The following is a 27,729-nucleotide window of genomic DNA, read 5'->3' on the forward strand; positions in this document are numbered from 1 at the left end:
GAACCAGTTCTCTGTGAATCTTTTATGGTATGTTGGTCTCAAGGGCCCACATCAACCCTGGCTCATAATCACTCATTTGTGATTTGCTGATAAAAAAATGAAAATCAGTAGGATTAAAAAAGCCAAAATAAATATTCATCATCATCATCATGGCTGCATTTTCAGTATTGGTGAGAAGTAGTCGTTTGTCCACTGGATGCGCATCGTTGCAGTGAGGCGTAATTTTGTTGGAAGTTAAAAGTGGGTTGGAAAAACAATGGGCCGCTTCATACAAGGACTGTAATTTACGCCAGCGAACATCTAATAAGGATAGGACGATGTTCACATGAAGTGTAATTCCCATTTCTTCTTGAAGCGAAATAAATCTAAGGATGTTTCTCGGACATGCTTGGTTTTACTGCGGAATGCGTTAATCTTGTAATATCAATAAGGACCTAGGTAATGTTACCGTTAAGCGTTGGTTGAGTGATGGAGGCATTTGATTGATTGCATTTGTAGAAAACTATAAATGCGGTTATATAAACAAATTGATAGCAGCACTGTTTGTATCTTTTCGAGCTGTCATTTATTGCCGCGTGCTACAAAATCATTCTGTGCAATGGAAGATTTACCAACGTTACACGGTCTGATACAGTTTTGCCTATACATCGTGAGACTGAGGCGCCTGTTTATTTTTGTTTAAGATGCGTGCAGGGGTGTGAGGGGGAATCGATGTGCTTTGATTACAGCTTGGTAGTTGTAGTCTGTGAAATTAAAAAAAGCGTGTGTGTGAAATATCCAAACAATGACACCTTCATTTCATTATGGCTGCTTTAGCAAAACACCTTAAGCTACTGTGTAGTGGGTCCCATTTAGAAGTGGCTACTTCATCTGCTTTCCTTGACTCATGGAGCTGCGTGAATGTTATTACAACTTTCGCGATATGACAGTTTAAGTCCGGCGATACTGTAAAGTAAAGCCATTGGTTTCAAAGGAGATTTTATTTGTGTAGCCAGCATAGCCTATTGACAATTTATGTTGTCAATAGGCCTTTATAATCCTACCTGTAGCTTAGGGAAGCTAACAACTTTCTATTAGGATCTAGTTTGTTAGTTACGTTTTGTCATAACTCCCTGATGCATTTTTGCATTTAGAATAGCCAAGTGTATATCTCAATCGGAAAATTAAACAATATCGGGTGCCTATGGACTAGGCTGGGTGAACCCAGCCTGATCTGCCCGCTATTTATTTTGATTTCTTAAAAGATTGAGCTTGGTCTGATGAAAGCCAGACTAGCCATGGACCTCAGTTAAACAATGCAAAGGGAACATGAATCAGCCTATATTTGCACTAACAATAGCGGACAAAAGCTTTTCAACTTTGGCCCGTTAAAATGTGTATGAACAGTCTAGCGGCGCATTTCATCAAGGCCCATTTGGACATGTCAGTTATTTGCACCACTGGTTAGATGTAAAACAGCATTTCGTTTCAGACTAGGCTACTGTTACTTATTTCATTGCATTAACAATAACGTTTCAGACTACTGTTACTTAATTTGTGCATTGACAATAAAAAGTATTACATGAACTAAAGATGACTAAAATCTTATGTAGAAGAAGAAACATTCACAAAAATCCATCCATCCAAAAAATGACCTTTGTTTTGATAGCTGTTGAAAAGCTTGACATGGAACTGACAGAGATGTTTTTGTTTATAAATACATAAAAAATAAATAAATAAATAACATTATGCTGATACCTTTTGCTTTTCCCAAATACAATGTAGCCTACAGGTGTAAGTGACCTTTCATCAATCCAGTTGCAATGGATGAACTGTGATGAACTGCCCTTATTTTGGCCCGGATGTCTTTATTGGTCATATTTGATGCAAACTAGTTTTGTCATGGTGGTGCAGACTGGCAGACTGGCTAAACTGGCATGCTATGTATACACACATGTAATGCGAGTCAGTGATCAAACTGTCATAGTTTTTTTCCAGACTACTTCTTGAGAAGTAGAAGTAAAAAAAACAGAAAAGCAGTATTATACAGCTGCTTCATTTTCTATGGAAAGACCAAGTTTTTGAAGTGACATATATGTATCTTACAGCATAATGTAGTTAATTGTGCAGATTGTATCAGGAACAGATTAACAAATATGTAAATATGTCTCCTCGTTATGAATGATTTCAGAATTCAGAAATTATTTCGTTCATGTATACCCCCTATAATATTGTACTAAAGAAGTTTATTACCATATTCATTATATAACACAACTCTGTATAAAACTCCTAAGTTAATATGAAGACATTACCATATACTTACTATATTAACCTGGTCAACTCTACATAGGACATCTCTGTGTAGATTGAATTGATATTAGGTTGCACAAATCATTGTATTAAGCACTTTGTGTGCTGTTTCTGCTCTGGTCACTTCATTGAGAGTGTCCTTGGGATTTCCAGTCTAAACAGTGGTAAACTGGACAATAAACAATTTAGCTGACCAACTCAGAGTTTCAATGCAGTGAGAGGGGGAGCGGAAAAGGAAGTTTATTATGTCAGTGACACTGATTTACTGTCAAATAATCGTGTCTTAAATCTTTAGCGCTGTGAGGTCCTAGAGTGTGAGATTTCTGGAGTGGCTTGGCTGCTTAGTTTCTTGCAGCCAAGTTCAGTTACTGAGCCCCCATAATACCGTCACACCTTGAGATCAATTACAGTAGATTCACCAAATAAAATATTTCCTGCATGAAGCTACACCAAAAATACCAAACAACTAAGCTAGAAGCTGTAGGTAAGCTCATAATGTTAATCTAATGTAATCTATCACTATCTTTATAACAATCAGGTTGTATATAACAGGCAGCCTACTGCAACATTCATTAACTCTTGTTTCGAAAGGATGAATTGGCTTTCTTCTGTTTTTCAGGGACTCCCTGGCCTAAGGGGACCAGCTGGATCAAAGGTATGTTTGGAACACACCATCACATGTAACTTCATCAGCAGGTTCCGTTTCACGAGTGTTCCGACACAGTGGCCAGCCACACAGGAATAGACTGAAAACCTTTAAACGCCTTTTTGTCTGCTGAGGACTAATGAGTAAGCAGAAGTCAGAACAGAAGCAATAGAGCTCCAATCAGATGATCCCTCCTCATCATTCTATTGTCACCCCACACCTTCCTATTTGTTCCCACTTGAGCTCCAAAGAATGGCAAAGATTTCACATTTTGCTGAAATGCAAACTGATTTACAGGCAATTTCCCACATTAATTTCATTTAGATAGGAAATATATTTGTAAATAATGGTTTACTTGTAGATCAGTGAAACATGCTGGACATAAGTATAGTATATATACTCTTTTGGTCTCTGCATTTATCCCAATCTGTGAATTAGTGAAACACACAGTGAGGTGAAGCACACACTAATCCCGGCGCAGTGAGTTGCCTGCAACAACAGCGGCGCTCGGGAGCAGTGAGGGGTTAGGTGCTTCAGCCATGCCTACTGGTCAGGGTTTGAACCTGCAATCCTCCGGTGACAAGTCCGAAGCGCTAACCAGTAGGCCACGGCTGCCCCAAGTGAATACAGCAAGGAATGGACTTTTAGAAGTGTGCTTCTTTTCAAAAGCCAAGCCCAGGCTCTGCTCTAACAAAGTGTTGCGGACGTGTTTCTAAGACAGTGGGGTGTCCTCAGTCATCCATCAATCAGAACCTTTCCTTGTGGAGGTTATACATGCACAGGATGTTGATCTATCTGTGTTCTCATCTGAACAGACCTCCAAGGTTTGAGACTAGCATGGGATCTCCCCTCAAAAATCCATCAATGGGCCGTGTTTGAGTTGGGACGAAAATGGTTTCTTTTATTCTCAGAAATGCGATTCATGTGGAGTGTGAAAAAGCAGAGTCTGGGAGGCTGACAGAAGTGAAACAGATGTTGAGAGGAGACTGCTCAGGGGCCATTGTTTGGTTAATTGTTGTTCAGAAAACACAGTTTATTTCCTATGGCTTTTCTTCAGAGAGCTTGTGCCTGTAGTCTGTAAACTGGCACGATCACTCTCTGTTGGCTTGCTCTTGGTCCTAGCTTGAATATCTGCCTCGACGCTGCAAATAATACAGATGTTCACCCAAGGGACAGCCTCCCTTGTCCTCCTCCCACCCTAAAGCATACGTACAAATAATACAGATTTTCACCCAAGGGACAGCCTCCCTTGTCCTCCTCCCACCCTAAAGCATACGTACAATGAGTCTTGTTTAGCTCAGAGTCCAGTTCTAACTCCACAAAGCCATTCTTCACAAAGATCCTCCCCTCAATGGCTCTCAGATGGCTGCAGTCATTGGTTTTCCCAGTAAATGAGTCAGAAATGTGCTGCACAAGGGAACGCCAGAACAAATGAATGACCTCTAAAGTATAGAGAAACTGACCATAGCTATGAAGTTTTACGCCACCTCAGCCCCAGATGAAAAACACTGTCTTATTATTTGGAAAGCAACCTATTTTGCTGTGTGATTTAGTTGTGGTTGAGATCCAGTTCTTTTCTCTTGTATGTGTTCATGATGCAGGGTGTCCGAGGGTTTCCAGGCATGAAGGGGGATATTGGGTTACCCGGAGACCGCGGGGATGATGTAAGCCAATTGCTATGCAGCAACTTGTGTTTTATTATTATTATTATTATTTTATTATTTTACAATGTCCAGCTATTTTGCACTGGATTTAAAAAAAAATCCTAACTAAGACCTGTAAGGGCCATACAACATTATAGACATCTACATATCAGCATTAAAGACAGCCTGGTGAATTGCACTCATATGGGTAGGTCAGTACATACAGTACTCCACTGTTTTTATGTTGTAACATATGCTTTATATGAGTAAATGCAGTCTTACTCACTTTGTATTCTGTATGAAGGGATGTGTCACCACTTAATTTCACCAAAACTCATTTCACCAACACTGTTTTTAATGGGCCAAATTCCAGGTTACATGTGCCAGCTGCATTTTTTTTATAATACTAGGGAGCAAGTTTATGCAGAGGAAAACATTAAATCCAATCACTCCTTCCAGGTCTTATAGTCAAATTGACTTCAATAGAACTGCTCTGCTTCTTGAAAACTGATCTTTGAACCTTGTCATAACCTGTCCAATAGCTTGAAGGTTTTCAAACATTGTAAGGATTTTGCATCTTTTTCTTTTGTGTCATTAACCAGAACAACCTCCCAGGACGAGAAGGGCCTGCAGGACCAAAGGGTTATCCCGGCTTGGCAGGAGAGCAAGTAAGCAACTCCAGAATGCTACGAGACACTTCCTGGCATCAAGGAAACATTAGTCATAATGTGTTATCTTTTCTAAGAAACTGATTTAGAGCTGATGAGATAGCTCCACATTCAGCCACACATGTCATTAAAGATAGCACACCATGTAAGTTATGTGCATTATGTTTCTTGTAAACCTCTGCTTTCTATTTCAGGGGACTCCTGGACCAGAGGGCCCCACCGGGCCGGATGTGAGTCACCCTCTAATGTGTCTGAATGCGATGTGATAGGATGTGCAAATGTGGTTTAAAGACTTGTCATGGGTGCAGTTCTGAGAGCCTAAAAAAGAGAAATTGCGTCAGGGGTGGTGACTCTAGCATTGAAGCATATGGTTTGTTTTAACATGCTAGAAGCATTTGCAAAGCCAGTGCTTAAAGTGTCTCCAGTTGTATATGTTAATGTAAATAGTGAGTGAGTGAGTGTGTGTGTGTGTGTGTGTGTGTGTGTGTGTGTGTGTGTGTGTGTATGTGTGCGCGCGTGTGTGTGTGTGTGTGCGTGCGCGCGCGCGAGAGAGATAGAGAACGAGAGAGAGAGAAATGCATTTTTTGTTCTTTTTTTTTCAGGAGTGTGAGATTCTGGAGGTCATTCAAAAACTATGCTGTAAGTGATGGAAATGTGCTGCACAATTGTTTTTGGCCTGTGGTTTGACTAACTGCCCTGCACCACATAAATGAACTACATTTGTAAATTAACTAAATCTACAAAGACCAATTAAAGCATTAAACACAACCTCTTCCTTCTTCTGAAGGTTGTCAGCAACATATCTGACACAAACAATTTGCCAAAACATATAATTACACATATACTTGTTTATAAGTGAGAGGCCAAAACTAGTTTATTGTCTCCAGAAAAGAAAAGCACAGCAAGATCAGGTAGAGTAAATATTTACACATGCCTCCTGGACAAACATGTAGTAAATGTCATGTGAGGTCATGTTTTCAGTTTTAACAGAGGTGTTTGAATAGGATGGAGTGGAGGACCTGGATACAATCAAACAGGAAGAGATTGCAGAAACCCTCTCACCATCTAAACAGACCCATATAAGTACATTTTTGTTTGTGGCTATCTGTGGTCCACAAGAGACCAGACCAAATCAGACGAAACAATTTTAAATCTGTCATGTTTGAACACACCCCTGAGCAAGGGGTAAAAGAGAGAAACAGTGTTTATGTAAGTGAAATAATGCCATTTGTTTTACTTTTTCAGCTTGCTGTGGTAAGTGATTTTTACTGTATACATGACATTTTTTCAACTCTGTGTACTGCCATTTAAAGATTAATGTTCAAAGTGGCAAAATATTGCAATCATTGTCCATATTCACTTTTCACGTCTAGCAAATGCATAAAGCATATTCATATTAGTCATCATAGCCATTGAAGGAGTGGAATTCTACTTCTTGTCCTCTGTTCTCCTCACACTTGTAACACGTTCTGCTTTGTTGTTATATGTGGCGTACACGTGTGTGTGTCTGTGTGTGTGTGTGTGTGTGTCTGTGTTTGTGTGTGTGTGTGTGTGCGCGCGCACCCCTAGAGTGTGAATGTGGACCGGTGAAACTCCTCTTTGTGCTGGACAGCTCAGAGAGCATCGGGCTTCAGAACTTCACCCTCGAGAAGGAGTTCATCATCCGCATCATCAACAAGATCACAAAGTTCAGCAAGGAGGTGGGTGACACCACAGAGAGGATTTGGAGACGGGCACGTCAGAGTCAACCCTGCCCCTTTACCCACTCTGGCTGAAGGGTCCTCGAGATTGCACTGGTGCTGATATTCTCATGGAAAAAGGGTTTAAAAGTATTAAGCACACTTTTTGTCAATTCATCATACAATCAAGTAACTTCAACTCTTCTAAAAAAATATTTACTATTCAGCAAATTACTTTACACTCAACTATACACAAAACATACACACACATAGATACATTGTGCAGAGTACAAGTACAGAGTACAGTTGCCCTTCTTGTTGCCAAAAATACTAGTAAACTTACAGTAATTTGCTATAATCTTCTTTAGGCAACGGTTAGGCATATCTTTATGTACTGTATATACATTTGTCAATACCTGAAAAAATAAAATACTAGAAAGAAACTAAAATTCTCTAAGGTCTCTGGAAGAGCGGAACAGATTCTGTACAGGACGCACAGCCCAAATAGCCTGGAAAATTGCCTTCATAATACTGTTGGTTTAAATTCACGTTAAGCAATCTTTCAGCAGCAGGAACTGAAAACTACACCTTGGAGCGTGTGTTGAGAACATGCTTTCTAAGGATAGTGTGTGCATAATATGATTTTAATTTTTTCCTCAATATCTCTGGGTTCAGTGCTGTGTTGAACGTTGAATGGAGATGAGGTCAGTGGCCTATGGGTGCCTCATGGGTAATTGTGTGTGCAGAATGAGCCTGGCTCTCGTGTGGGCGTGGTCCAATACAGTCATGAAGGGACTCAGGAGCTGGTGTCCATGGATGACCCCAAAATCACCTCACTGTCCCAACTTAAAAGGTGAGATGAGATCCCTCGGGCCCTCTCACTGGATACTCACACTTACAGGAGTACCAGGGAAAATCATCTATAAAACATCATGTGGAATCCTCTGAAATCATACATATTCAGCACGTCACCTTAAAGCTGCAGTTGGCAAGTCTGACAGATTGAATGAGATTGCAATTTGCAACTCTCATGCCCCTCCCCCAATACCACCGAGCACCCTCTTATCGAGTTTGTGCTCGTCAGTGTGCACCAGACTGCACCAGACTGTGATTGACAGTCAGATCTCACACAGCCCTGCTCTGATTGGACCAGAAGAACCGGGAATTTTGCAAAACAATAACAGGCTCTAGGTGGAGGTAGAAGTGTGTTTTTTTTTTTCTAAAACTGGCTGATTTATGTTGTTCTGTCAGAGCATAGTGTTGGTTTCAGTGAATATGATCAAAAAAATCTTGCCAACTGCAGCTTTAATAGGATATGAAACAAGTTTTAACATTTTTTTAAATCCCTCTTGATAATAGGATATGATTTAATGAATTCATTCTTTTATTTAGTCAGTCATGTATATGATTTCTTTTAGTGCAGTGAAGAACATGCGCTGGATTGCTGGGGGTACCTACACAGGAGAAGCACTGGACTTTGCCAGCAAGGCCTTCCGCACCTCCCAGCTTGACCACAAGGTGGTGATAGTGTTGACAGATGGCAGGTCTGACCCACGGGACACCAAGCCACTGACATCTCTGTGCAGCATACCCAACAACAGAGTGAGCCACCTGTTCTCTGTCTTCAACTTATAGAATTGACAAAATAGCTATATTATGCTCATTGTTTAACATTATAGTGTAGATTAAAATGGCCCATTCTATCAACAAATAAATACACACACAAACTCACAAATAGGTCTAGTATAAGTCATGGTTTAGAACATTTTCCCTTTGTGAACAGTTGAATTCATTAAGATCACATTTTATGAAAAAAAAACTTTTTTTTTGGTGCTTTTACTATTTAAGAAACTATTTAAAATTGTGAAAAAGGGGGAAATACAGTATGTGCCCTTTAAAATGAAAGCTGAGTGCAACTCACTCCACCCTACAGGTGCTAGGAATAGGGATCGGCGACGTGTTCCGCCGAGCTCCTTATGAAACGTTGCTGGGGAGAATCAGCTGCCTGGAGTCAATCACTCCAGGACATTACCTGAAAATCACAGACCACTCTCAGCTTCTGGATGATTCCTTCTTTGAAAATGTCACCAGCTATATCTGTAAAGGTAGCCCCACAGATCTTTACTTGCTCATCTGGTCTGCACTCCCACATTACAATTTCTTTTTAGTTGCATACAACATACAAACATTAACATTACGCGTTTCAATCTGTTCTGATTGCTGTGCTCCGACTGTACATTCAAACTGCTCATGCTGCCAGCCAACAAAAGATGTTGACATGCCACAAATCCAATCCGATCTTACTGGAGGTGGAACGTGATATAGGCTATACGTCTTTGAATCAATCATCCTGAGCCTGCTGAAACCTCTTGACAAATCGCACACGTGTCTGCCTAAATATTCTATTCTAGAACAATGAAAGGTTCTACTTTCTTCAGTCTTCATTCAATTAAGCCCTTTTTCTACATGCACACAGTACCACTCATCTCTAACCTCTCTGACTTGGCACAGCTGTTACTGTTTAGATACTGGTATTTCTAGCTGTCTAATATCTTCCCTTTCTTTTTTCAGACAAAAAGTGTCCAGACTACTCATGTCGAGGTACATTATGCATTTGCCTATTGGCAGTGTTCATTCTCACTAGCTCTAGCTAAAAATATCTTACCAAACATCCTGGCAGTTATACCCTACGTATAACAGTGACAAGTAGCAGTCATAATATTTATCTCAGCTATAACAATTACACTGAAAAAAAATAATCCCCTCATCTTCTTCCAGCTGACTTCAAGGAGGCAACTGACATTGTTTTCATGCTTGACGGGTCCTCCAGTGTGGGCCAGAGGAACTTTGAGCAATCCCGAGCATTTGTGGGAAACATGGCCAAGCGGCTGCTGTCTACAGACTACAGTGGACTCCTGCGCGTCTCGGTCATGCAGTACAGCGGAGCCCAGCAGCATAGAGTGGAGGTCCCGTTTACCAGTCAGGTGGATGACGTGCTGACCCGGCTCCAGGCTGTGCGGTACATGGATAGCACCACGGACCTCCCGGCCGCCCTGGGCTTCTTAACCACCACCATCAAGAGGGAAGCTCGGCGCGGGGTTACCCAGAAGGTGGTGATCTTCACGGATGGGAGGTCTGAGGCCACTGCTCGCGCTGATATACCCAAGGCTGCTGCAGCCGCTCTGGGGCAGAATATGCAGGTGTTTGCCCTGACGGTGGGAGAGATCGTGGACGAGACGGGTGTGTGCCAGCTGGTGACTGGGCAAGCCAGTGGTTACAGTTATGAGGCTGTGGACCGCAGAGTCCACCGGTTGGCTCACTACTCTGACCTGACCAGGCGGGTGGTCATGCAAAGCCTTGCCAAAAAATTGGCTAAAGCCTGATTGCTGTAAATCGTACAGGCAATGTTGATAACTGTAATAGCTACTGGAATTATATTGACAGTGTTATTTCTGTGACATAGGCTGCCTTTTAAGAATAACTAATGCCTGCAGACAATTTATTGATGTGTGCTTGTGGTTGTTAAATGTAAGCACCACTCCAGAATGTCTGGATTTTGTTGCCTATACATTTGCCTGCATTACATTATTATCACAGATATGAGTAACCTATGAGAGATAATTATAGGCCAATGTGAAAATACACTGGAAGACTGCATTAAATAAAGATATATGGAAAAATGTATGTTTGTTTTCTTGAAATCAATGTATAGATTAATTAAGTAGGCTTAGGCCTACCTATGAGAGATGATGTAGCCTAAAAAATAGCCTACACTGTATCCTAGGCTTAGGCCTAAGACAAAATAAACATGTGATGTGAAAAAAAAAACGATCTGTAATTCATTTGTAGTAGCCTATAGCTTGTCAAAACAAGTAAAACATTGATGAGGATTTGATATTTTCTTTATCATAATGAGAATATTTACAGAAAAAGGGTAATTTGAGATGTAAACTTGCCTCTAGAAGTCAAAGCATTTTTAATAGGGCGAAGCGGTGGATGACGAACAAGTCGACTCTACCCGGAAGCAGAATATGGATTTGTTTTGAACTTGCTCAGCTAGTGTTGGAGGAATATCGTTTTGAGGATGTAACGTGTTGACACAGTTTATGCATCTGAGAGGTGAAACGCGTACATATTTATTTAGTAATGACTGTGAGTGTTCTTTGTTTTACGTCTCTGAAATTGTTCTGAAATAGTGTGATTTACGATCATCTGTCAACTTCAACCTGCCATCGCATTTCAAGTAACGTTACTGTTACTGTTAGCACACTAGCTAGCTAGCTAGCCAGCCAGCCACGCAATGTCAACATACCCATGATCTCTCGATATTCTGTGTCATATAAAGACATATACAGTAACAACCGATTGTTACAAATGACAGGGGATTCGTGAAACAATTTCCGACTTAGTTGAGATCGAAAGGTAGCCTGCTTTCTCGTTGGAGAAAATGGACTGCGCGGCGCTGGAACTTGATGCAGTGAAATTCGCCAAATCTGCTGTTTTGTTCGACCAGAAGGGAAAGTATAATGAAGCAGTGTTCTATTACAAGGTATGACGTTTACTACACAGAGATAGTTATGCTAAATAGGCCTACGGCTATAGCAACAATTAAGTAATTGTATATTATTAATCAATATACGCCCATGTTATGTAAGTGTGTGCTGTAAAGTGTGAATTATAGCCTACTGTCATTTTTCAGGAAGCGGCGCAAGCACTGATCTACGCTGGCATGGCGGGATCTAAACTGGAAAACATACAGGACAAGGTGAACGAATACCTGGACAGAGTGCAGGCTCTGCATAATGCAGGTCAGTCAATTTATTTCACTGTCAATTTGCCTCTTAATGATGCTATAGCCTACAGTCATAGTCATGATTTAGGCTATGTCTGTGGTTATAAATCATACTGTCTTGGCCAACATGCTGTGACATCCACCCATGACCTATGCGTACTAGATTCTGAATACTAGAAAGGTTACTAGATGCATTCTTAGGCTACTGTATGCGCACTAAATATGAAAGTGGAAAGTGAGGTGGTGGCCACCTCCCACCTGTAAGTCATAGTTTCCGTGACTTGCAAAACTGCTTCCAGTAAGTAGCACAACAGCTAGGCCCACAGTTTGAGAGTGGGTATGACTTGCCAAAGGTCCAAAGAAGGCCTGTTAGGTCATAATGGCCATGGTATGATGCCTAGTTTGAGTAGTGACTTGGAAGTCATCCTGTGTGTACGCCACCCACGCGGTCATTTTCCACTTTTTTGTCCACCTGTTATATGAGAAGTGGGAAAGTTGGATTATGGAAACCTGTTGAGCTTCTCTCATTCAGCATACATACAGCACAATAGACACAGCAACGGCTTACACAAACAAGCATGGGATGAAGTGAAATTATCTTGGTGTTTACAGTAAATTGTAGAGCAGTTTTCACAATTACAGTGGAGACATGCAGTAGCTTTGAAACTTCTGTGTGAATTATATTTTTTAAATTTTCTTATGCACTGAATATTTTGCCCATAGTGGTAAATATGGAATCAACACAACTGTGTCTAGACTAGAGTCAAAGCTCATATCTTCATTCAGATCATACTACAACATGTAATCAAATGGTAGATTGGCTTCACCTTATGATTATTTCACCATATGATTATAATGCGCATACAGCGAAGTTATACAAGATATAGATTATTTTATGTATATGAAATTGTTATTATTCCTTCTTTATGTCCATCAAGTAGGTAATTTTTGCCTTGAGTTTATGGCGAATGTTTGCAAACACTCGCAAACAGTCTGAAGAAGTAGTTCTCCGCGACTATACAGTGGAGCAGGACTTGAGCTGGGCAAGTTGTTACGGTTACAGTGGAATGTTAACACTAAATCTTTCAAATTTACCTTTTCAGAGAAAACATGCTTGCCATAAACATTTGCCAAATTAACGCATTGAAGTACTGTCACAGTCACTTTGAGTCAAGTCATAGTTCGAGTCTGCCAGAAGATTATAGGCAGGCATATCCTGTGTAATCCAGTGACTTGGAAGTCATCCTGTGTGTACGCCACCCACGGGGTTTTTTGTCCACCTGTTATATGAGAAGTGGGAAAGTTGGATTATGGAAACCTGTTGAGCTTAAGAAGAAGTAGTTCTCCGCGAACGCATTTGAAGTTGTGCACTTCTGTTGTGCACCTGCTGAACCAAGGCCATAGGTCTCTAAGGGAGCACAAAAAATAAGGCAAACTGGAATGCCACTCTAAACAGCAAAGCTCACTGAATAGATCCTCCATCAAGGTAGCCTGGGTTTTCCCATGCTGCCTTACGCGCCCAATTTTATTCAATGAGATGAGGTTTGGCGTTAGGTTACCATCAAGGAAGAACCCATTCAAATTTTGGAAAGTGAAACTAACTCATGCAGGTAGCCTCAATTTGGGATCATCAATTTTCATGAAAATGTGTGTAATCCTGGGCAATCCTTGCACAATCCTGCTAACAAACAAACCAACCAAACAACCAACAAACAAACCAACAGAGGTGGAGACAGAAACCTGCTTGCAAACGTTTGCTTATGTTTGCGAATTTGAATGCACCTCTGATCTCTGTCTGAACATCCACCTTGCAGTCCAGGCCCAGAGCAGTGACCCGCTGAAGACGAAGCAGCAGCTGGATCTGGAGCGGGCCTACTTCCTGGTTACACAGGCCTTCGAGGAGGATGAGAAGCAGAACAGCGATGAGGCCATCGAGCTCTACACTCAGGCGGTGGAGCTCTGTATCCAAGCGGTGGGTGGGCTACTGTAGCTCTCTTTGTGTCTAAAGTTCCTGTAGCTCTACTTGTGTCTAAAGTTCCTGTAGCTCTACTTGTGTCTAAAGTTCCTGTAGCTCCCTATGTGTCTCTAAACTTCCTCTGGTTTAGAGAAAATACTGCCACAATGAGCCCCGGACATGAAAGCTAATTTCACTCTGTTGTTCGGACTGCTGGTTTAAGTGTAGTGAATTCTGATGAGGATTTATTTTTTTTTATCTCAAGAAGATACCGAGTCAGCTTGCTCTTTTAACCCAAACCTCCTTATATATTGCGTGATCTGTACAGTATGTTTGACAGGTTATTCATGCCACAACAAGCCTTAATTGCAAATTTAATATTGCCTCTTCAACCTTCATGTCCACTGAACTGTTTAGAGTGCTCTCTTGATATGTCTCACTTTCTATCATCTTTAAGTCAAACTGTCGTGTGGAAATATGTAGAATTAGCTTATAAGCATTTTGGTAATTTCTCATGCAGCCACACCTTTGGTTGGTCGACAGGTGTTTTAACCTGACCTTCAGATGCATGCCCTGTATGTCGTGACAGGTTTATTGACTGTTTCTGTAATTAGAGACAGTCCTCTGGATGTGTGCATCTGCATGCTCTGATCTCGCTGCTCTGTCCCTCCTCCTCCTCCTCCTTCTCCCACAGTCAAATGAGACATCTGACCAGGCTCTACAGGGCAAACTGAAGCAGCTTGCTCGACAGGCGCTTGACAGGTGAGGGAGGCAGGTGGCTATCTCATCAACTCTGCACCGTCTCTGTCTCTCACTCTCCACTTGATTTCATATCCACTACTGAAAACCAGGTTGTGTTGTGTTATGTAAACCAAAGAATAACATTTTAGGCTTCTAAGGTCAAGGTTTGTTGCTGTGATTTACATAGCCAAATATGTAAACTGTTTAAACTTTTTAAATTACATTGTGACTGCTGGCACTGCTATAACCAGTGTGCACAGTATCTGCTGCTACACCAGTACATATGGTGGAGAGTCCCTTCTCTCTCTCTTACCTCTTGGTTATTGTTATGGTTATATGATTTAGCAGACGCTTTTGTCCAAAGCGACTTACAAATAAAAACAATACAATAGTTACAAATTAACAGTGAACAGTTTTAAAATATTGGTAAGACTACATTAAGCAAAAAATAGCTAAAATAAACAACAATGTCAATGCAATATCAATGGTTAATAGCCTAATTAAATACACAAATACCATCATATACAAACCATGATGAACCATCATATCAACTGATTTGTGATTTTGGCTGCATGACCCCACAGAGCAGAGGGGCTGAAAAATGTTGTAACCAAGGCTGCTGCCCAGGAGAGGGCAGCCTCAGCAGCCCCCAGACCCAGTGGTCAGGTGAGGCAGTTCCTGCCCCTGGGCCCGGACTTCTCCCTCCATGACCGGGCACAGCCGGTAAGAGCAGCCCAGTCCAGCGACCCACAGGGGCAGCGCTACACCACAGAGGAGATAGAGGTGCTGAGGTGTGTGGTGTGGTGTGTGTGTGTGTGTGTGTGTGTGTGTGTGTGTGTGTGTGTGTGTGTGTGTGTGTGTGTGTGTGTGTGTGTGTGTGTGTGTGTGTGTGTGTGTGTGTGTGTGTGTGTGAAAGTTCTCATTCACTGGATAGAGGCATAGTATGTTTATGTCTAGTTATCAAGTTACATTTATGTACTTTGATCAGAAGTTACTTTTTATCTATAACTTTTTATCTGCTCTTACACGGCAATAAAGGTAACACACATTTATTCAGATTGTATTTGCATATACACAGGATATGCCTGCCTATAATCTTCTGGCAGACTCGAACTATGACTTGACTCAAAGTGACTGTGACAGTACTTCATGTTTGTCTTTTCAAAAGTTAAACACTGGCTTATGTGTGGAAAGGGTGGAGGGTTTATGGAGCATGTATTGTTTTTCACCTCTTCATTGGTCTGAACAGGAGCACCTCCAAGATTAACGGGATGGAATATGTTCCATTTATGAGTGTGGACTTGAGGGAACGCTTTGCCTTTCCTGTTCCTTTCACGTGAGTCAGCTCCTTCTGATTCCTGGATTTCCTCACACTTGTTGGTCATTCTTGTGTCTTTTTAACGCAGAAGTAAGAGAGAGTTTTCAGAGCATATTTCTTGCACTGCAAGAATTCAAAATCAAAATTTGAGTTTGATTTTAAGTCGTGTGTCAAAAAAACTAAATCATTACCAATCAGCATTTTTGCATGCCAATCAGCTTTCATCTAGCCAATGCTCTTGACTTGTCTTTTCTATCAGCATAGTTGTCATAACTAAGAAACTCCGGTAACTCAAGATCTGTCAGATTAAAGCAAAATGAGATTAAGTTCATCTGAAAATATCCCCTGTTGTCTCTCTGTCATAGGGACAAACGTGGCAAACTGGCTTTGTCACCCAAGCAATCTGCCATCTTTTCTCGCTGGGTTCGTCCAGATGAAATGTGCAACAATCCTACCATGATATTCACTGTGTCCAGTTTCAGCATCAAACAGGTTGGTTTACCATTGAGAGGCTGATTTCTGTTAGAATGAGCATATCATATGAGCATATGTTAGCATGGTATCGGGTATTTTTTCTACTGTCATTTTCAATACGTGTTTTTGTTTTCTTTTTCTCCAGACGGTCGTGTCTGACTGTTCATTTGTGGCCTCATTGGCTATCAGCGCAGCATATGAAAGACGCTTCAACAAGAAACTCATCACAAGGTACAGCTGCCAAAGACTCTGAGCCAAATCAAGCCAATTCAATCCAATACTCAATTCATTCTTTGCTTCCTTCACCTTAGCTTGAACTCTAGTTAATTTAGTCCATCTGTTTTCATAGCTTTGCTAGGTTCTGATAGCCTGACAAGCCAGACCCACATCAAGATGTAGGGTCTGAGAACTCACCATTGGCAGTGCTCAATCCAAGGGGCGGGATAAATGGCTGTCTTTCAAATTTCCTCCGCACGCAATAGGATAGCGCTACAACTCATGAGTCCCATGTGTTTTCCCACCAGCCGAGCTAGTTGGCTAGTTGATCAAACTTTCGAGTCACGCTGTTCGCCAGCAGCAGCATTCATCTTCTTTGTTTTCAAGTAGCAGGGAATTCACGCAGACCCGCCGCAACTCTGCCGTCATTATGTTAAGCCTGTCCACCGACTCTATGCACGATGTGATTGGCCTGACCGAAGTTTGGTTTTTCCAGCTCGCAAGCCAACGGAGAGTTGCTAGACTGCAAATTACATTTGCTGCCGCTAGGGTGCATCTAGATTTCTAGGCTAAGGTTCCGACTCTTTTGACCAAAAATTTAGAGCTTAGGGCAACTGGGATCCATAAATGCATAACAGTTGATGTATATTCTGTATGTTGTGACAGTCAGACTATAGACTACTAACCACCCTGCTCTGTCTTTGTATGTTGGCAGCATCATCTACCCTCAGAACAGGAAAGGAGAGCCAGAGTATAATCCTTGTGGGAAGTATATGGTGAAGCTGCACATAAATGGCGTGCCTAGAAAGGTAGGGCTACTTTCTTAACATTGACATGCTCATGTATACATGTACAGGATGTCAGATTTGGGTAATGTTGTGGCCTTTGCCAGATCTACATGTATGTTCATCAAGCAACCGTGGTACTATACCAGACCTATTTATTTAAAAAAAAAAAAAAAAAAAAAAAACAGGTCCGTCATCAGTGGTGGCACTATTTGTGCTGTTCTTTTTTTCTGTATATTCTTTTAGCCTTTTTATTTAGATAGGGACAGTAAAGATCAAAAGAAAGCGAGTGAGGGAGAGAACGATTGGGAAACGTTATTGGGTTAGATTCAGACCTCTGTCCCTGTGGGCATTTGGACCTGATTGTGGTGTAGACGCTGTTGGCACTTGGGCTGTTCTTCTAATGAGCCTATATTTTTCTGTGTTTTAGGGGCTACCACAAATTGCCCCTCAGAGGACATGGAGGTTCTCAAAGTCTATGTCATCTTGTCTATTCGATGCAGTGCCTTACAGTCTACTAGTAAACAACACAGTTCCCACTCAATAAATCACTGAACTGTAGTTGAGTGGTATCATGCATCATTTTTGTGTTATGTCGAAGTGGAGTATATTTATGTGGACAATGCACACAAGGGGAAAGTCTCACAGTCCACTTTCAATTCATAGTTGACTCGCAGGTCTCGTAAAACATCTTAATTGAGTGAACGCTTACGTAAGGACCCCATACTTTCGTTACATAGTCTTACATGTTTCTCACTAGCAGACAGACCCTTCCTATTTAGATAACGGTCAAAATAGCCTAAATTGTGTAGACCGCAGTGTACCATGTGACATGACGGAAATGTTCAGCCTGCTAGGTCTCCACATTCCAGGCTCATCTTCATCACATCACATTACATCTCTATTCACACACATCTACCTCCTTTTATAGTCTGCTTGCACAGCCAAAAAACTGATTTGGAGCTCAGGGCTAGTGTCAGAGTGGATTAAAGTAAAAAACATTCAACTGGAACAGAAGAGGTTGACTGCCAACACTGTAGAGACAGAGACACACCCATCAAAACCCAACTTCATCCAGCCTGCCTTATCTTTGGCTTCTCCCAGCTGGGTCATCCGCAGTGGAGGTCAAATGTCTCTGAGGCATGAACTTGAACAAACTTAGTGATGATCGTAGATTGGATATACCATTAGAATGTGAACGGACTTGGCAAGAATCTTTTTCAAGACAGGCAGCAGTTATTTTTGTGTAGTACGTTCAATTGCGCCTACAATAGGTGTCTTAAGATTAGTATACTTTCTGTCTGCTTGTCAACATGAATGTTGTTTTTTTTTTTTTCTTAGGTGATCATCGATGACTACCTGCCCGTGGACCGTAATGGGGAGCTCCTCTGCTCCTACTCCAGCAACAGGAACGAGCTCTGGGTGTCGCTCATAGAGAAGGCCTACATGAAGGTCATGGGAGGATATGACTTCCCTGGCTCCAACTCGGTGAGTGTGTATTCCTCAAAACGTCCATTCTTTTCCAGACTGTTACAAGTACATTCCTCTTTGATGATAAGTGCGGACCGCGTGTTCCATGGAAGGAGCTGCTTGTGTGTTCTTTCTTGGCCAGCGCTGTGCTTTTGAAAGCATCGGCGCTGTGTTGGGAGTTTGTGGAGCTGATGGGTGGGCCATGGTCCGCCTCCCTCTTGTGTCCCCCAGAACATTGACCTGCACGCACTCACCGGCTGGATTCCCGAGCGTATTGCCATGCACTCAGACAATCAGTCCTTCATCAAGGACGACACATTTCGCATGCTGTATCAGAGGTGAGATTTCAGCACTGGGCTCACATACAAACACACCTATGCACACACAGACATGCACATATATACACACACACACACACACACACACACACACACACACGTTGCATGTCCAAACATATCCATTCATACACACTGGCACAAGAACATCACATGCGTATTGAAATTCAGACTCACAAGAACACACACAGACTGACATTCACTCACTTACAAGTGCTCATAACACCCATGCATGTCAGCACAATTTGGGGGCTAAATCTTGAAATTCCAAGTGTTGAATGCAGAATAAAGCCAAATAAACTCTCTGACCTTTCTCTCTCCGACTGTTTCCATTGTCCTGTAACGCTTGGACAGGTTTCATAGAGGTGACGTCCTCATCACCACGGCAACTGGGGTGATGACTGAGGAAGAGGGGGACAAGTGGGGGTTAGTGCCCACTCACGCCTACGCTGTTTTAGACATCAGGGAACACAAGGTGAGCTACATACAAAAAAGGATAATTAGTCAGAGTTCTGACTGTGAGGCACTAAAGTGATCATAAACCATAAAGTGGTCATTTGGTACGCATTAGTAACATATGTGCAGAACAAAGCATTGTTAACATCCCGAAGAATTTTCTGAGGTTTAAGTTGTCAATAACAGCGAAAACATGAATATTGTTTGAAGGAGTACAAAGGAAATTAAAATGTAAAGACTCATAGCCTCAACCTGATTTGATTATGGACCAATCATGCCATTCCCGTGCTCTGTAGATAATTTAATTCTGTAGACCTCTCCTGTCCTACTAATGTCATGTCAGGGTATTGGTGTCACATTTGTTTATTTTATGTCGTCCACTGATTTGAAAAGTCATGTTAGAAGCTTCTGGAATCGGATCTAAAAATATCTTGGCTTTCTCCATCTCCATCTTCCTTGACCCGCTGTGACTGTGTATATTCCTTTTTTTTCCTGGTGCAGGGAAAGCGGTTCCTGCAACTGAAGAACCCTTGGAGCCACCTCAGGTGGAAAGGCCGTTACAGCGAAAGGGATGAGAAGAACTGGACCCCTGATCTCCTCAAGTATCTCAACTTTGACCCCAAAATGGCACAGAAGTTTGACAATGGTAAGAAAACCGGCCTGTGTGCTTGCCTCGTAGAGCTTGCTTTCACTCACAAACTGACATAACAATCTGCTGTGCGTCATACATACTGCATGTTGATAAACGCGCTACCTATACGCTACCTATGCAACAGGTGTCTTCTGGATTATATGGGAGGATCTGTGTCAGTACTATGATGTCATCTACCTAAGCTGGAGCCCTGCACTGTTTAAGGAGTCTTCATGCATTCACAGGTAAGTCATCCACAATGACTGTATTTCTGAAATGAAAAAAATCACTAGTAACGTTTTAAAACTTTGATCCATTTTAAAAGTTGTTTTTACATTTTGTAACACATGCAGTTTTTTAACAAGTACTTTTTTTAGCTTGAATGTATTGCAGATAAATTCATTTCTTGTGTCAACAACCTTGTCCGTAAGGATGGAGTTTTCATCTTGTACATGTTAACTGTGAGCTGTAATGTAGAGGTGCTTGCTTGTCTCTCTCTCTGCAGTAGTTGGGATGCAAAGCAGGGTCCAGTGAAGGATGCCTACAGCCTAGCCAACAACCCGCAATACAAACTGGAGGTGCAGTGTCCACAAGGGGGCGCTGCAGTGTGGGTGCTGCTCACCAGACACATCACAGACAAGGTCAGTGAGTGGGCAGTTAGTCAGTTGTGATAGTGCCAGAGATGAGAAATCCGGCTTCAGAAAGTAAAAGTTCTACCACATATTTCCTCTGTATTCAGTAAAAAACAGCTGATTCTTACAAGCTCAACTCTTCAGCCAGGTAGATGTGCTAATTAGTGAAATCAATTGTTTTAGGTGCACAGGTAGAACCAAAACGTTCTGATGCCAAGTTCCCCATCTCGGGATAGCTCTGAAATGTCAGGGATTACGTTCCCATTTCATGCACTGGAACCAGTTGTGCCTTAGCAAAGGATGTTAGGCTGCATGAGAGCCATATATTTTATGGTCTCCATGAATGTACGTCATAAATCTTCACTGAAATGCCCATTAAAGGCAATATGATTTATCACAGGAAAGGTGAAAATAGGCCTGGTGTTTCTTTTTCATGTATTTTGGCCTGCTTTGACTTTACTGAGCTCTGTCTTTCATTTCTCCCTCTTCAGGATGACTTCGCACAGAATCGGGAGTTCATCACCTTAGTGGTTTACAAGACAGATGGAAAGAAGGTGTATTACCCCGGTGAGTACGAGCACTGAAGGTGATGATTTCCTGGAGATAACAGACGTGTTAAACTAACGGGCGTTAGCTGGATTATTCACAATCTCATGTTTATTGTGTATGTGACCATGGCACAGAGGTTTCTATGGGGAAGATTTAAAAAAATATATATATTTTTTTTTTTTTCATTTTGTAAAATGATTTTCTCTTGTATGAGGTGATGGTCCCTACAACAGCAGTAATCAGATGTCTCGTACTGTTCTCTGTGTGGTTTTATTTGTTACATTTTGGAATATTATCCTTACTCCTCAAGTTACCCTTTTTCTTTTCTCTTGGATGAGATGAGCAGTAAGCTGTGAGTACTATTCTCTGTGTCCTTGCAGCGGACCCTCCTCCCTATATCGATGGTATCCGCATCAACAGCCCACACTACCTGACCAAGATGAAGCTGACCAGTGCTGGCACTCACACCTTCACACTGGTGGTTTCCCAGTACGAGAAGCAGAACACTATCAACTACACGCTACGAGTGAGTGGGCCTCGGTTTGAATGCGTGCGTGCGTGCGTGCGAGCGTGCCAGAGGAGAGGAGAGGGAGATGAAATGAAAGAGTGCTGATGGAGAGATGAAAGAACTGCAGAGGAGCTTGCAGATCCCTGTGCCACCCCAAATCCCCACTTAAAGGAGAGCCGTGTTTACTGAAAATGCCAAACTACATCTGACGCCACCCCAACGGTGTGATGAATATTACATCAAACGTGCCTGTCTGGACATCTGACCTCGTATTGATCTCCTTGTGCTGTAACAGAGAGCCGTGTGTGTGTGTGTGTGTGTGTGTGTGTGTGTGTGTGTGTGTGTGTGTGTGTGTGTGTGTGTGTGTGTGTGTGTGTGTGTGTGTGTGTGTGTGTGTGTGTGTGTGTGTGTGTGCACATATATACTCTTTTGATCCCGTGAGGGAAATTGTGTGTGTGTGCGTGCGCACATGTGTGCATGGGTGGGTGGGTGGGTGTGTGTGTGTGTGTCTGTCTGTGATTATGTTCACACGCAAATACTCTGGAAGAGAGTAGGCGGTTTTGACAGAGCCTTGGTAAATTAGCACCAGCTCTGTGAGCCATCTCATTCCAGGAACACCAGGAATGTTTTGCTATCTCTGAAACATGTGCAGCACTTATGGCATCTTGTGAGTGGGTCATCTCGTTTCATCAGAAAAGTCCCAGGAACACCAGGAATACTTTGGCATCCCTGAAACATTATGAGACGATAATATTGTCTAGAAGTCATCATTGGGCATCTTGTGTGCTAAAATAGTGAAGCCATGCAGACACTCTAACGATTATGATCTAACTTTGGCCCCAATTCAGTCAGACCTGATAAATTAGTCCTGCAGTTTGAGCAGGCTCACAATCCCTGATTAGAAGACGTACTAGTGACAGCGTTCCAGCTCTGATCTGATCAGATTGGATTTCTGGCTCGCAGTGTAAGCAGTTGAACACAGCAATAGTAACCAGTCAAAATGTGTAGTGCGAGTTACCATGTTGTACATGACTGAGAAAAATCGCCATCTATAAGCCTACAGTCCCCAAAGTAATCACATGTCGAATCTTCCACAGGTGTACTCAGTGTGCAAGTTTAACTTCTCCAAAATCCCAACACCCTTCACACACACCAAAAGGGTAAGTCCGAAAGTCTATCTGATTAAACTTTCCTCCGCTACATGAGAGAGAACTCTGGCCCACCCACCAAGTTTGGTGTTAAACTAAGAGCGTCTGGCCTGGTCTGGTCTTCTCCTCAGATCAACGGCCAGTGGAAAGGTGTCAGCGCTGGGGGCTGTGGGAACTACAAGGACTCGTACAAGCACAACCCCATCTACCAGATTAACATGGACAAGGCCGCACCGCTGCTCATAGAGCTCAGAGGGTCCAGGTGAGAATCCAGTCGTTTTATTTATTTCATTCGTTGTTGTATTTTTAATTCATACAGGACAATAGAGGTTGACAGGAAATTAGTTGGATAAAGAGATGGGAGTTGGATTTGGGAAATGACCACAGGTCAGAATGGAATCCTGGTCCCCGTGGGAACTTAAACCACTCAAACATGGTGTGGATGTGGCCACTTTTCTTCACAACTCCCCTCCAGATGAGAATCTTGATTGCAGTATTGCCTCTTAGCCATGAGAGGGTGCCAACTGTCTGGGTTGGATATTTGGTGCTTTCCAGCTGGAGGCTGGTCGCAATGCACCAACCCAAGTGCACCACACCAAGTGCACCATGTCTACTGACTGATGTCTATTCACTGCTACTCAGAAATGTGAATTAGATTACATTGTATTGTTAGGTTACTATGTTTTCAGACTTATAATGGGTGACATAGTATGACAACTTAACGTTTTTAGCTGTACTATGTGTGTAATTATTTTCTGTGCTGTGTGTGTGTGTGTGTGTGTGTGTGTGTGTCTGCTGTATAATCAGACACAAGTCACACAGGTGCATGTGTTGGTGCAAAATAGAAATACAAATTGCCCAAAGAGGTTTGCTCCTGAAATACTGAGTTGATTCAGCCTGTGCCTCACAATGCCTTCAGCAGCATCCCTCTCTTTGTTCACCTCTGTCTCTTCTCCATGTGGAGGGTTCTCTGCAGTCCCTGCATGTCACTTCTCTTTTGAACCCTCGGTTCTATTCCCCTGCGTTCCCTGTGCTCTGTTTCACTGTCTCCCTGTTTCTGTCTTTGCCGAGTTGCTATTGTCTGCAACACAAGGACTCATATTTGCACTATCCTATTTTGTGTGTTGGGGTTGGGTGGGGTGAGGAGTTAAGTGATTCACAGCCCTTTAAGTTTGATTGATTGTGTCGGGTCTATCTGTCCGCAGGCAGTACAGTGTGGGCTTTGAGGTGCTGACCGTGTCTACTGTCGGAGAGCCAGGACCAGCGGGGTTCCAGCGCAAGAGCAGCGGAGACTACCGGTAACAGCGTCCCTTCTGATCTAAACATCTGTGTGTCCAGGCAGGAATGACAGTAGAAATGAGAGACCAGCACAGTGGTCTGGAGTTTGATCATGTTGGTTCAGAAAAATACATGGAAAATACTGATGAAATCCCAAAGTGAAAATCTTCAAAAGCCTTTTATTGCTTTTATTAATGGCTCCCTGTTCTTGTTGTCTTCGACTGGTCCAGTTGATCATTTTAGTATGTGGAAATCTGATAGGATCACTTCAGTATGTGTCATCTGTTTTCCAGCACTTAAAGACAATGTGGCTAATGTGTTACTGATTGCTGGAACAGCTAGCTTGTGTACAGCATGTCTCTCAAAGAGTGTGTGTGTGTGGTGTGTTTTGATTAGTATGCCTTTTGACATGAACCTTCGTCAAGCCAGACCACCACAGTGCCAAGTCATCTTGTTCATCGTTCTGTGTCAAGGCATGCGTTGGAGCTTTCATTCTGCTACTTAACTATAAAAACTATAAAGTTTAGCCAAAGACTTTCTAATGAGGAGACACAGCACTCAAAAAATCCTCCATAGAAATGCATGGGGTTAGTTTGTAACGCCAATATGGCCGTTGTCTACACATATCCCACCCCTTCCTCGGCAAAACGTTGACATGTGAATACATTGAGCCAATCATATGGTGTGTTGTGAAGACATCTTCCCAAACATGTGTTGTGAACTCGCCGCTGGAGCAAGATTGGTGCGCATTTCTGCTGAATAGGATGCCCGATGAGTGCCCAAAAAGCATTGCTATATGGCCGCCTAGTGGAGGGACTTGCCTAAAAGGACTTTGGTTTAGCTCAGCCAGCCCCAGAACACACACACACACAGACAGACACACACACAGACACACACACACACACACACACACACACACACACACACACACACCCTGGGGTGTGCAGCTCAAAGCCCCAGAACACACACACACACACACATACACACACACACACACACACACACACACACACACACACACACACACACACACACACACACACCCTGGGGTGTGCAGATCAAAGCCCCAGAAACACACACACACACACACATACACACACACATACACATACACATACACACACAGACACACACAGATACCCTGGGGTGTGCAGCTAAAAAAACCCTTTAGCTCAGCCAGCGCCAGATATTCAACACACATTGGCCACTTTGAAGTTTGCAGCTGGAGAAGTGCCTGTCGCGGGCATGTTTTTAATCATTAGCACGTCATTTCAGCACACAGTATTCATAGTCTGCTGTTGTCTGCTCTGGTTTTAGTTTGTTTATTTTAGGCTTCAGTGGCACGCTTGTCTAATCATTCTATTGAAGGGAACAAGGAACAAAATTAGTCATTGTGAGATAGCAAATAGCTAACAGATTTTCAGCACAGTAAAAATATGGAGTGCATGTGTGCTCTGTAGATATGTATCATAAGACCTCACTATTTGTGCTTAGCTTTGGCATTTGCACTATTTTAGATAAACTTTTCCCCTCAGAATAGCAACACAGTAGATCAGATCCCACATCCCGGTTTATGATCAGCATTAACGCTGCAGTCCTTGTTTTCCCCCTCCTCCCTTGTTTTCCCCATCTCCACACACGTACCTGTGCAGGTGTGGCTTCTGTTACCTGGAGCTGGAGCACGTCCCCGCCGGCATCTATAACGTCATCCCCACCACCTTCCTCCCCAAGCAGGAGGGCCCCTTCTTCCTGGACTTCAGCAGCGCCGCGCCTCTCCGCGTGTCCCAGCTGCAGTGAGGAGGACGAGGCTGGGCGAGCAGCCCAAGCTGTGGTCATGGTGGCCAGTGGATCCACGGCTGGGTAATGACATCTCCAGTGGTCACTTCAAATGTCCCTTCCTCATGTGACTGTTAACAAAGGGTTTATGGCCATTGACTAATTTTTACGGACTGGACTTGGGAGACATGAAGGAGATTTTGGTGATTTTGGTTGGTGGGCTGTGGCTGCCTCTTTCATTGTGACTATGATATGGGCTCGGCTGTCTCAGCAAGTATGTTTATATGAACAGTTGAGAGATCTTAGGCATCTTTTGCCCAACCTTGCAACGGACTATTTATTCAGTCGTGGCTGCACAGTGCACTCACTCACAGGAATACACACACACACACACACACACTCTGACATGGGAATATGACTGAAACTGTATGAGAAATGCTGAGCATTTGACCTAAGCAACGGCGATATTTATTCTCAGGAGACTGCATCCCTCCGACAGGGATCTCTTAACCGAATCTTTAAAATGATGATGTCTTCTCGCGGGCCAGAGTCGCGTCAGCGAGCAAGAGAGCTGGACTGACCGCCTGGTGCCTCCTGGGAAGGATGAGCACTTCCTCTTAAGGGCTCTACTCGTCTCCTTACCGCACTGCACTAGGAGGCAGCCGCACGTCTGCTCTCTGACACGGGAAGGGGAGGCACTTGCTCACATCCTCAAAAGGCATCCACGTACTCGTGCATCCATGTTCCCCACCCACACACTCAGATCATGCAGTCAAAAGCTGCAATTCCGATAGATTGTTGTCCTGCACAAGTCTCCAAGTACAGCCCATCGCACTTTTCCCATGAAGGTTTCAGAGGAATCTATTGCCAAAATGAGTAATTTACTGCATACAAAGTGAAGTTATATGATATCATATGATACTGTGTGTCTGCTGCATTTTTTGCTACATCAGGACTTTTTAAGACAGCTGTTTTATGTGAAGGTTCAGCCATGAGCATAGTCAGCAATGCACACTGTACATCACAAGCTGTTTTTGTCCACAAGGCAAATATACATACAATTATACACCTCTGTCTGCGTTGCCTTGTGTATTCATGACAGTGTTAATTAGTTACTAAACAGTGTTACGATGTTTTATAGTCCTGTTGGTGTTTATGATGCTCAAGATTGCACCAAACATGAAGCCTTGTGCAAATTATTTGAAACAAATTGAGAAGAGTGACTGGGTCCATTTCTCAAAAACAGGGAATTGTAGCAAGAATCAGAAAACAACACCCAGGGATGATCTATTTTTTTCTCTAGGAAAGTAAAAAAAAAAAAAAAGTCAAGTGACGCACATTAAAAGAGATCTTGGAGAAGTGATCAATTTAATTTGCACAAGGGTGTATTTTGTGTATATTCTTGTGCAAGCATGAAGTGTGTTGTAGGGGAGAATACCAATGTGTTGTAAAGCATGCTTCAGCTGCTTTTCAAAGCGCTTAACAAGTGTGTGTGGCCAGACTACTGTGGGCTTCACTGTGGTAAACACTAAGAGAAGTCAGTAGCACACTAACCTAATGAAAGTCATAGGACATAGTTTAACAACAACAACGGCAGCAGTGGTGTGTGTGTGTGTGAGAGAGAAAGAGGGAGAGAGAGCTAGGCTGGTTGACCCAGAACCAAAACATCAAAACAGAGCCTCGTCATGTTGCAGAGAGAAACACCTTCTGTTGTGTACGGTACGTGAAACAACCTCAAGCA

At 42.6% G+C, this 27,729-nt stretch overlaps 2 protein-coding genes across 2 annotated transcripts in view; both read left to right on the plus strand.

Annotated features, from left to right (window-relative positions):
• The window catches only part of LOC125306648 (collagen alpha-1(VI) chain-like), a 45,738-nt gene extending 35,129 nt beyond the window's left edge, over nucleotides 1–10,609 (plus strand). Inside the window, exons 25-36 of the mRNA XM_048262139.1 lie at nucleotides 2,909–2,944; nucleotides 4,537–4,599; nucleotides 5,181–5,246; nucleotides 5,441–5,476; nucleotides 5,849–5,885; nucleotides 6,492–6,500; nucleotides 6,816–6,946; nucleotides 7,672–7,778; nucleotides 8,344–8,527; nucleotides 8,859–9,030; nucleotides 9,497–9,526; nucleotides 9,704–10,609. Of these exons, the coding sequence (XP_048118096.1) occupies nucleotides 2,909–2,944; nucleotides 4,537–4,599; nucleotides 5,181–5,246; nucleotides 5,441–5,476; nucleotides 5,849–5,885; nucleotides 6,492–6,500; nucleotides 6,816–6,946; nucleotides 7,672–7,778; nucleotides 8,344–8,527; nucleotides 8,859–9,030; nucleotides 9,497–9,526; nucleotides 9,704–10,308 (1,476 nt within the window). The 3' untranslated portion in view covers nucleotides 10,309–10,609. The remainder of the gene's footprint in view (nucleotides 1–2,908; nucleotides 2,945–4,536; nucleotides 4,600–5,180; nucleotides 5,247–5,440; nucleotides 5,477–5,848; nucleotides 5,886–6,491; nucleotides 6,501–6,815; nucleotides 6,947–7,671; nucleotides 7,779–8,343; nucleotides 8,528–8,858; nucleotides 9,031–9,496; nucleotides 9,527–9,703) is intronic.
• Nucleotides 10,610–10,950: 341 nt separating this feature from the next.
• capn7 (calpain 7) lies at nucleotides 10,951–27,054 on the plus strand. The gene is made up of 21 exons (XM_048261989.1): nucleotides 10,951–11,474; nucleotides 11,625–11,733; nucleotides 13,532–13,689; nucleotides 14,366–14,433; nucleotides 14,997–15,203; nucleotides 15,662–15,748; nucleotides 16,096–16,222; nucleotides 16,350–16,435; nucleotides 17,136–17,229; nucleotides 18,547–18,693; nucleotides 18,907–19,013; nucleotides 19,365–19,485; nucleotides 19,968–20,112; nucleotides 20,243–20,342; nucleotides 20,603–20,738; nucleotides 21,221–21,296; nucleotides 21,659–21,804; nucleotides 22,884–22,946; nucleotides 23,066–23,196; nucleotides 24,140–24,232; nucleotides 25,865–27,054. The coding sequence occupies exons 1-21, from the start codon at nucleotides 11,373–11,375 to the stop codon at nucleotides 26,007–26,009; spliced, it is 2,448 nt and encodes an 815-aa protein (XP_048117946.1). The 5' UTR covers nucleotides 10,951–11,372; the 3' UTR covers nucleotides 26,010–27,054.
• The last annotated feature ends 675 nt before the right edge of the window (nucleotides 27,055–27,729 follow it).

The sequence above is a fragment of the Alosa alosa genome, chromosome 13 (assembly GCF_017589495.1).
Source record: "Alosa alosa isolate M-15738 ecotype Scorff River chromosome 13, AALO_Geno_1.1, whole genome shotgun sequence".
Classification (NCBI taxonomy): domain Eukaryota; kingdom Metazoa; phylum Chordata; class Actinopteri; order Clupeiformes; family Clupeidae; genus Alosa; species Alosa alosa.

Coding starts and splice junctions, on each gene's coding strand:
- capn7 (XM_048261989.1), top strand. CDS start 11,373: ATGGACTGCGCGGCGCTGGAACTTGATGCAGTGAAATTCGCCAAATCT. Junction 16,436..17,135: donor AACAAGAAACTCATCACAAG/GTACAGCTGCCA, acceptor GTATGTTGGCAG/CATCATCTACCCTCAGAACA. Junction 19,486..19,967: donor TAGACATCAGGGAACACAAG/GTGAGCTACATA, acceptor TTCCTGGTGCAG/GGAAAGCGGTTCCTGCAACT.